The following is a 10,248-nucleotide window of genomic DNA, read 5'->3' on the forward strand; positions in this document are numbered from 1 at the left end:
GCTGTTTTTCTTAGAAGAACCTTTAATCACTGAGCCTAACAGACAGAAACTAATCAGAATGCTGTATTAACATTTAACAAAGAGACTGGGAAAAAATGACTTGAACAGAAGATTTTGAAGCAATCTGCAGGTAAGGAGGTCCCGCAATATCAACAAATTAAATGTGCAAGCAGCTGCGTGAAGGCCTTGGTGGATGCTGCCATCTCCTGGTACCTTCTCCGGTTTGCAAACGGTTATCCTTGAGCAAAAGGTACCTGCACATCTCAGTTAAGCAAGGCCATTTTTGTACAGTTATTTGCCATACTGTTTTTAAAGGCAAAAGGAAGCACAGAGCATTTACCACTACACTCCTTTCCTCTGCATGAGCTGTATGAGCAGCAGATGAATAAATTTTTCTGCAAAGTCTTGCTTCCATGTCATTCCCAAAAATAACATTGGCAAAAAGTGGTCCCTTTTTGCACACAGAAGATCTGTCAGCAGTCCAATCTCCAAAAACTAGACAGCAAAATGTCTAAATTATGCCCTTCAAACACTCAAATCTCAGTTGCCTTAGTAACACATCCTATAGAGTACTCCATTTTCCACAGCAGTTTAAGAAGGTGAAAGTAAAAAAAAGTCCATAAAACTACAGGTAAAGTTTCTTCCAGGGCTCCAAGGGGTTAATCCTGGTTTATAGCCTCAAGTTTAAGAACTTATTTCCCTTTTACATTTTTTTCACCTTGGCTAATGTTGAAGATTCTATTACTCATACAAATATGTAATCTTTCTTATAATCTCATTAAATGCTTTGTTTTCTACTCTTGTGTCAGCAAGTTCCACTTTACTCTGTCCTATTCAGAAGGCAGGAGAGGATTCTTTTCTATCAATATTAACTTGAACATCCACTTGGCTATCTTCACCATGATCCAAATCAAGTGATCATTACAATGGGATTAAATTTATTATGAGCAGTTTGGTTCTGGCCACCTTAATGAATGCATATTGTAACAATATATATTCTATGGCAGGCTAATATTTTTAATACTGAGACACAACAAAAATCCATTTAAATGAATGTAAACCAAGATTAACAGCGTTCTCGATTTAAAGTGAGTGACGTACTTAAGTTTCTCCAAAAAGAAACAGGCAATTTTGACATGAAAGCAGAGTGAAATAATGTGGGTAGAAATTATTCAGGAAAGATGAGAGGAATATGAAGAACTTTTATCAGCCAATGATTCAAGGGTTCTCAGCAAGTGGTTTACAACACCACCATTCAGCTGACAGTCCTACAAGTCAAAGCCTTTGATGCTGGCTTCAGCAGTTCCTGTTGAACTACCCCAGCAGCTCGTGCCACCACGCTTTAGTTCAGTGACCTGGTTTACAGCATAGACTATTTCTTCTTCCCCGCACCCTGGAGCCCATGCCAACACCACCTCAGGGACTGTACATTGCGTCACACTACTGCAATCCAATACCTGTGGAAACACAACGTTTCTACAAGCATACATTGCCACCAAAGTGCTCTTACCACTGAACTACAGCCTTGGCGAGTTGGACCGGACTTCCTGTTCAATTTAAAATATTAATATAATTGTCATTTCATCTCATGTGCACGTAACTCTCTGCTGCTCAGGCCAACTGACTTCAATCATTCCTACTTTCAAAAGAAACTCCATTGAGGATCTAGTGTGGAAATAACCACAAAGCTAGAAGTATGTTTCATGCAGGATTTTAACAAAAGAGTTTAGAACAAAACTCTAATCAGAGTTGATCCATTTTACAGCTTATACCCTGCACTTTCGCTCTTGCAGAGAGAAGAAAGTGAACCCTCTAATAAAGCCAGAAGGGTTTTCCAGTGGGACATACATCAGGAACACACACTGGATTGCTATGCCAGCCCAAAGCAGCAGTACAAGCCATTTATGAAGTATATTCACATGTAGAAGTTAAAAGTGGCTGTTGTGGAGTCTTCAGTCCTACAATGGTCAAAAATGTCCAGACGGCAGCTGCACAAGCGAAAACTGTTAGAGGAACTCCAAACCCATCAGGTCAGTATCTGAGACGCTCTTGACACCTCAGCACACAAATGCTCACGTTCCACTGACTTCAAAGACAAGACTACTCCCAAGAGCTTTACTGAATGAGGGCCTTTATAAGAGCGACAATTCAGTTTAATAAACGAAGCACACTACAAGTCAGAAAAAGTATGTTTCGTTCAGCCATTACCTCAGAGCTCACTGCTTTATCCTACTGCATTGGGCAGCCTGTTCTCACTCTTCTCTTTCATCTAGAAGAACCTCAGGGCACAGATCACCTTTTGGAGCTACATCAGTACTCTGTGCACTACCTTGGAAGTCACAGTAATAATTTGAACCCTTGTTTATGGCCACAGTTTTACAGAATCACAGAAGGCAAATATTAAGGCTGCTATCTTACCTGCATTATCTTAATTCATTCAATATAGTAGTTAATATAGTGTTAAACACAATTACCTCACCAGATTTACTGCCATATCTTGGCCAAGGTGTCTGGTAATTCTAGTTTAGTCTATTCAGCAAAGTAAAAGAGAATTCTCACAAATTTTTCTTTGCAAAATCTGCACTGTGATTATGTATGCGGTTCACAACGTTTCACAAGCACTGTACTGTGGTTTATCTATTGCCTACGGCAATATCTGAGACTAGCACGTGACTTGATATTTGCGTATACATTTTGTGATTATTTTAGCAATATCCATCTCACCTGAGAAGTTTAATATGAAATGACAGACCTATACTATGTGCATATATGTATGCACAGACACACATATTTCTGTTTAACATCCTCATACAGTGTTAATAGTTTTGGTACAGATTATCCAGTTTAGAAACCACATAACTGGAGCTGCTATACACATAATGAACTATATTAAAGGTGCATATTTTGGTTCAGCATAATAGATAAGCTGATATTCAGCTCAAAGAGACTTTTATCCTGGCGATTAGAATATTGAAAAGGTTAGATGCGTTCATGAGAAAGGCACAGCTGTGTGGCCCCAACCTGCAGCTTTTGAAAGGCTGTTCAAGTAAACTGCAGCTCACTCCTGCACACAGACAGATTTGGGTCCATTCTACATGTTACATGCACTGAAAAGACTTAAAAAAATTTGGGGAAAGTCTTTGTTACTTTGAACCATTCAATTTTCACCTAACCTTACAGACTCACTTTAAAAATGTAAAACTTCAAAATAACTTGTGTCATTTTGCTGTAACCAGGGCTAAAAAAGGAATCTTCTACAGAACTTTTTCTAAAAGACTGCTGACTCTGTGAAGATGAGAATAAAATTCAGCAGCCTGGATCTTATCTGGCGGCTTAGTGTCTAAATCTCCTGCTAAGGATCTGGCTCAGCTCTTTTGGATGAAATCAAGCCTTTCTGACACTAACAGCAGAACTCCCACTGTCTCCAAAGAAGATAATTTTTCTTTCCAATTTTTCCAGTTCAGTGTTTGGTTCCACTTTTTTATGATTTCCATGTTTTGGGAATGTCTGAGCCGGTGGCTTCAGGTTTCCAAATGCTGGACATGTAGGAGACATTACCACCCAGCCAGATTTCCGATGTCCCAGGTCTTACCACCAAACATGAAACCTTTTCTTCAGCATATCTTTCCTGTGCCTCAGGTAACTGTGTGAGAGCATACATGCATCTGATGTGTCAGACCGTGTCCGAGGATGTGCACAGTAGTAGGGGAATGACAGTGCAGCTATGTGCAATTAGCACATGTCTTCCACTGGGTCTCCTTTAGCAGTGGGTCTTTCAGGGGGGCTCACCTTCAGCCCATAGTCTGGTAGTAAGGTCTAGGTTGTTTTATGGTATTAGTAGGTCTTAAGGAACTTCAAAGCATATTAATGAAAATTAGCCTAAGTAATGCCAAGTGGAAAAAGGATTAAGAGAAATGGTACTACTTGAGACTGTGTCAGAAGTCAGAGGTATCAGAGGACCCTTAGTCTTTGAAAAGTAACAAAAGCTGGATGACCGATTGTGATTCTTAGGAACATGGAATTTGGGACTTACACATCCTGACTTCATTCTCTCAAGTTTGTAAGAATTAGACTTACAAATACACACTCATATGTTGTTTACTAAACAACTGTATTGCCTCACTGTTTGTTTTTTTTAATTACTTACTGTAGCATTGAAACATCTTTAAGTTTATTAGTTTTAAGTTCCTGAATTCGCTGAGGCAAATGTCTTGAATTTTCTTAGTTCCCAAACCATACCCTGGCCTTAACAAGCTGCGGTGGCATCCTTTCACTGCATGGCTCAGACCCACTCAGACACAAATTAGTAACCAGTTACATAAGGCACAGGAAGCCTCAGAGAGAAAGAGAAGGCACAGCACTGCTCACACAAGGTACGAGCCTAAATGCGGAGGAGCAACAATAGACACTCTGGCTAAGGACATTTCCATTCATTGTCTGAGACTTAACCCATGCAAGATTCACTGCAGAAGTCTCTGTGGTACACATCAAGCTGATTTACAGAAGGATGAAATAAGGAAAAGATGGTTATAAACAGTGATTAATCCTGATTTACAATAGCTCAAGCTGTGACAGAAATTGTATCATCAGCCAACAACAGAGTGCTTAAAGATTTGTGAATTTTGTTTATGTGTTTATACTTATTATTCCACTCTAGATATCTTTATCATGGAAGCTTAAAATCAGGTCATGGCAATGTGTGACACTGGTGATAATCCATACCATGAGTAATCTGCCTGTGCTGCAAGAGCACAGATAAGTGTGTGGCTAGCTTTGCCCAAATGATTTAAAGTTAGCTCACGCACATTAGGTGTCTGCCTGCCTGTTTATAAATCTTTGACGTGTATGTCTGGCTGGTGTGCTGCGCCTGACATGTGAACTGTGTAAAATACAGTTCACAGGTTTTTATTACAGCAGTACCTTTAATATCTTCACCAGCAGGTATTTCACACTTCACAGATACAGGACCTAATGCTGCTCTCCAGTCACAGCGTATCACCTCTGTTCAACCCAAGTGCTCTTTCAGCTCTCACTCCTACTGTGCCAATTGTACTCTCCATATTACGAGTCTTCCTGATGGAGATTTCCTTTCCAGAGGAAGAAAGGACCTAAGCTCAGGTTTGACATTCATTGTAGTGTGACATCTCGCCACCTGAAGATTTTTCTCCTGAAAATCCCTGAGCAGATGAGGTAAGGTGGGAGAAGAAAGTCCATCAGTCAGTGTGCTCGATGCCTTTCCTGACTCTCCATCAACCTAGCTAGTCTGAATACAATCTTTCTTTTAGGAGCACTTTTCACTGTAAGCAGAGAGGAAAACGGAATCATCTCTTAGGTGAGAGTACTGGTTGCCTCTTGAAAATTAGCCAATATTAACTACACAATAAAACCAGCTGGCTTCAGTCAATCCAAAGTATTGTTGCAGTATGGAGGCAGCAGCGTAGAGCAGAGCAGTTAAGGTATGTTGGTCCACTGCCTTTAAAGGGATGATGCTCTTCACCACTAAGGCCCATCAAGTTTCTAACTTGCACTGTGAGCTACTGCTAAAACCAATGAAAACATTCAAATTACACTCAGCCTTAGATGGAAAATAATATCAGTATCTGTCCTGGTGGTCCACTGTTTATGTTTCGACACTGGTTTTAGCATAATTAGAAATAAGTAAAGGTTTGGTAGCTCCTGTTTGCTCTTACTCTGAAATCAACACAGACTGTGACAGGAGCTGGAAAGTGAAACACCCTAAGAAGTTGTCTGCATATAGAAGTTGCACTGCTGCAAATGTAAATTCGGTCCAGTTAGAGCAAGTCTTTTTTCAAGGATTCCCTAATGTATAGTGATATAAAATTGGCTTTTCTTGTAAATTCTTACACACTTCTAAGCAACACTATTTTGCTTTAACATAAAGTACCACATATTAACTAGACAAGTTGCAAGATCTTCCTTCTCCTCTTGGACCTTCTGTTCCACCATATGGGGCAAAGACTTCCTCAGATCTTTCTTTATTCAAATTTTAGTCAAAAGACAAGAGTGCAACAGCAGAACACTGCAACTTGCTTATAAACACGAGGCACTAGCTTGACACCAATATACAAGTTTGCTCTTCCTCAGTTTTCTACAACACAGACATGCCTTGGACCATGTGCTGGCTGGCAGTGATCAATACGCTGAAATCAGCATCATAGAAACATTTTTTCAAGAAGTCTAGAGCCCTCAGGGAAAAAAAAGGAATTACAATTCCTGGATTAGAGTAGTTTAGAGTATCCGTTCTAGTGCCTGCACACAGGCTTCTCTGATCAAGCTGGATGATTACCTCGCATTCAGTTCTACTCCAAAAGCTTTACTCTGTGTATGAATGCCTGAGCCAGCAAAGAATATTTGACAGATCACAACACTACTCCAAAAATCAAGGGCAAACAAGAGCCGAGAGGTAAATGAATCCAAGGATTTTCAGTGTAAATATGGCAAATACATAACAGTGGTGTTTGCCCTGGCTGCCACGACAACAGCAGATTCAAGATCCAACAGCATAGTTGAAACTAAGGTTAGATGCCATCTTGAACTCACCTATTAGTGTCCTGTAGATCAAACAAATTTTCTTGCAACCCTTGGCTACAGCAATATAGCATGACACAACACTGCACATCCAGTTCTCCCCATTCAGACCTGGTATGAGATCTTTTCAGAGATTTATATTTTGGACCTACCTACTATGGCAGTTCTGAATTAGCAGGTCACGTATAGTACTTGGTTAGGCAGCACACAACCACTTGTTTCATTGACATTCTTACCTCTGCAGCTAAGTAGTTCCCAGTTGCCAAATGCTTAAATCTAAACAAGCTGTTCCACTGTCCTGCCCCTCCTCGGCAAGGGTCATGATGGACAACCTAAAAGAAGTACAGGTTTTAATCATGCTCCTCAAGATCATACTTAGATCACAGACATTTCTTACAGTTCATTCCAAATAAAAATATATAAACTACACAATTACAGTCTACTACAGAGAGAAATTCTGTGCTCACACTAAACCTAACACAGATAACAACTACTTATATTTATTTTTTTGCCAGGTGCCAGGAAATACTCCTTCTATTACTTTCTATGTTTGCATAAATCTACTCCCTGCAAACATGATGCTCCTAATCTTGCTTTAAGTTACACGGTGGGAATCTGGAGCTCAAGAAAGTAAGTGTAGCTGCTCTACACTTATACAGGCACCATTTAAAAACAAAACTCAAACCCTTTTACACTGTTTCACCACTTAATACCATCTCTATTTTTGACAACACTAGAGGCTTCTAATAAATTTTTATTCAAGTGATTAAATATCCTCATATCATTTGAAATATCCCAGGTTATTTCTTTTTCTCCTTGACTGAGCTGTAGGTCATTTGCTACCTTCAAACCTAGAAGTACCTGTCCCTCTTAAAGAGCAATCTCAAATAACTACAAGTGCAGTATACGCTATTCCATACAGTCCTTACTCAGACAAAAATAAACCATTTGCCTGAGTTAGGGGCTCTGATTTAAATGCACAGTTTATTCAGCACATAAAAACTTTTGGGTAGAGGAGTTGCATTACTGTAATAACAAAGGTTTGAGACATATCAGTTTCCAATGTTCCTCAGTTAAACAAAAATATATTTGCTAGTCATCTTCTCAAAAATCACCTCCATTCAACAATACCTTTATTCAGCCTAACTTTAAATAGATGTCAATGCGCCCTGTTGCAGAAGAGTGGACGTGATCACATTTGTGAGATTTCTTGTCAGTCACAAATTTCAGTTTTTCTATATTGCACATGAAGTCAAATACAAGCACTGAGAACTCATGATACATGAGTGTCATTTGATTGGCTTTGATAAAACCGCACCATTTACGTCAAGTCTGAATTTGACCCTTCATCATTTTAGTGCAGCTAAATACAGTAAGAAAACTTCCTCTCTCCACACATGCAATAAAGCTTCTCTTCACTGTTCATCCTACACAAACCGCTTCATAAAACAGTAATAGTTATGGGGAGTTGTATGATGCTATCAAGAGGCTATGAATGATTCATGTTTTGGTAAAGTATTTTTACTGAACCCTGGCCTGCAGGTCCTAAAATATTTATAAAAAGAAAAACATACCTCTATTTCCCACAGTGCCTTAGAACTTGTTGCAGAAGTGGCTGACTGACGCAATGTAGTACGAAGGAAAATATGTTGTTTTTTCTCATATTCATCACAGGTCAGAAACTTCTCTTGCTCTGCATGAAACAGCCTAACAACATCTCCCTAAAGTAATATGAAGAAGAAGTGTTATTAAGTGGTAGGCAAACCTGTTAGACTCATCTTCTATATCTGTACTTGCTCCAGTAGTGTCAACACAGCTGATGTGAAGATAACATTTATAAGTTTCCTGTTGCTGGAGCAGTTACCAAGTGCAGAGCATAAAATCTCAGCACTGAGTCTGGAAATCAAATGAGATAATTCAGTCCTGCAGAAGATTTGTGCACTTTGGTGAAAACAGAGCTTGTTTCAGAGCACTGCAATGAACTGTGGGCAGCAATTAACCTAAAGGTGATTTTGAATTATAGCTAACTTTACTAAATAGAATATTTTTACTTCTGATCTCTTTTAGTATCAGGGAAAGTGAACAGACTTGTCTAATATTGTCTCACGTCTTCTACTCTGAAGCCAAAATCAATGTTCTTTCTCTGTTTCTTCTGCTGGCATCACTTTTGCTTCCTCCTGCCTCTCCTCAAGGCTTGAAAGACTATTCTCAAATTGGTCTCAACAGGTATACCATTTTCCCTTTCAAATTCTTCCTCAAAAACTGCTGATACCTTGATACCTCCCAAAAAATAACCAGCTGATACTGACTTATTAAGGTATCAGTGAGGATAAATAAAATTTATTTATCTAAAATGAAAATGTAAGTGATCTCAGAGTGTGATCTAGAGGCTGGAAGCTGTGCAAACCATGAGCGTTTAAAGCTACGCTGTCTTATTACAGATACTGTCATCTTTCATGCCTCGCTCCTTTCTGTAAGCTTGTCATACCTGTTTTAGCATTTCAGCATAAACTGAAACATCACAGCTATTCTGTACGGAGCCCCTCACCATCCTGAGCTTAAACTTCACCTTTTCTTATGGATCCTTATTTGTCATTGGGAGCAGAAAGGGGCTGGAAGCTAGCATAATCCAGACAATTTCACTTAGTAAGACAATAACACAAAGGGAAAACACGCTGGCTATGGAAGGACAGTAGTGAGGGATCCTCAACAGCTCCATAAACAGCTCATGTCTTCTTTTATTCAACATATAACTTCTCTACAGTCAAATATGGCATGATTTTTCAAAGTAAAAAAATAATTTTTTAAAAAAGCATACTTACTCCTTTCAGTACGTCATCTCGGTAACTACTGAATTTCATGAATAAAGTTATTTTCCAGCTTGTGTTACAGTTGACAGCATTTACCTTTGGGAAAAAAGCCACAATTATAGTATTAAAGGTTGTTCTTTTCTTTCTGAGACAACTATTCTTCTAAAAGACAACATCACATCTAGGGTGGCAGGGGACATGGTTTAGCTACGTATCTGTACAGTTCCTAACATGGTCTTGAAGCTCTCAAGTGTTAATAATGTTGATGTTGGAGAAGATTCAGTGGGCAAAACTCTACTCTGTCTGTTTACAGCCCACCAAAGGCGACTTAAAGAGCTCTGACATCAGCGAGAGTTTCAGATACTCAAGTAAACCTCACAAAGTTTTCAGTGCCAGGCAGAATTGTGCCAAGAATAAGTATATTTCATCTTGGGTTTCTGAGGTCAAGGTGGAACCAGTGTTTAATATACTGGCATCTAGCCTACGGTGGGGTTCTTGTTACCAGTAAAGAGCAACATATAATATGTTAGATTAGCAATTACCGCTCCTCCCTTCACTGAACTCACCTCTTTGCAGCCAGGGTTATCCAGAAGCTCAATGTTGCTGGCATGTAGAGGCTGCCCTGCATTGACTGGCATCAGTACAACTTTATCTCCCACAACAACCTGGAAGTCAGAAGTTAGACCTATGTAATTATCCAATAAAATGAAGTAATGTTACATTTTTAGAAAATTACTCAAATGCATGCTCTAGGAATGGCACTGGGTGAATTTATTTGTAGACAGTTCACACAACAGCTCTGTTTGCCCATGCCTCTGCAATTGCTTGTGTTCAAGATATCTACACTAATGAATCTTCACATTCTCAGTAAACAGGTCACCTGGTTCAG

General features: G+C 39.3%; 1 protein-coding gene across 1 annotated transcript in view; it reads right to left on the minus strand.

Moving 5' to 3' along the window:
- Positions 1–10,248, minus strand: part of ITPR2 (inositol 1,4,5-trisphosphate receptor, type 2) — a gene marked incomplete at both ends in the record, with an annotated part of 112,632 nt that overhangs the window by 86,087 nt on the left and 16,297 nt on the right. Inside the window, 4 exons of the mRNA XM_010193547.1 lie at positions 6,786–6,881; positions 8,124–8,270; positions 9,372–9,455; positions 9,926–10,024. Of these exons, the coding sequence (XP_010191849.1) occupies positions 6,786–6,881; positions 8,124–8,270; positions 9,372–9,455; positions 9,926–10,024 (426 nt within the window). The remainder of the gene's footprint in view (positions 1–6,785; positions 6,882–8,123; positions 8,271–9,371; positions 9,456–9,925; positions 10,025–10,248) is intronic.

The sequence above is a fragment of the Mesitornis unicolor genome, unplaced genomic scaffold, assembly GCF_000695765.1.
Source record: "Mesitornis unicolor isolate BGI_N332 unplaced genomic scaffold, ASM69576v1 scaffold25961, whole genome shotgun sequence".
Taxonomy (NCBI): Eukaryota; Metazoa; Chordata; class Aves; order Mesitornithiformes; family Mesitornithidae; genus Mesitornis; species Mesitornis unicolor.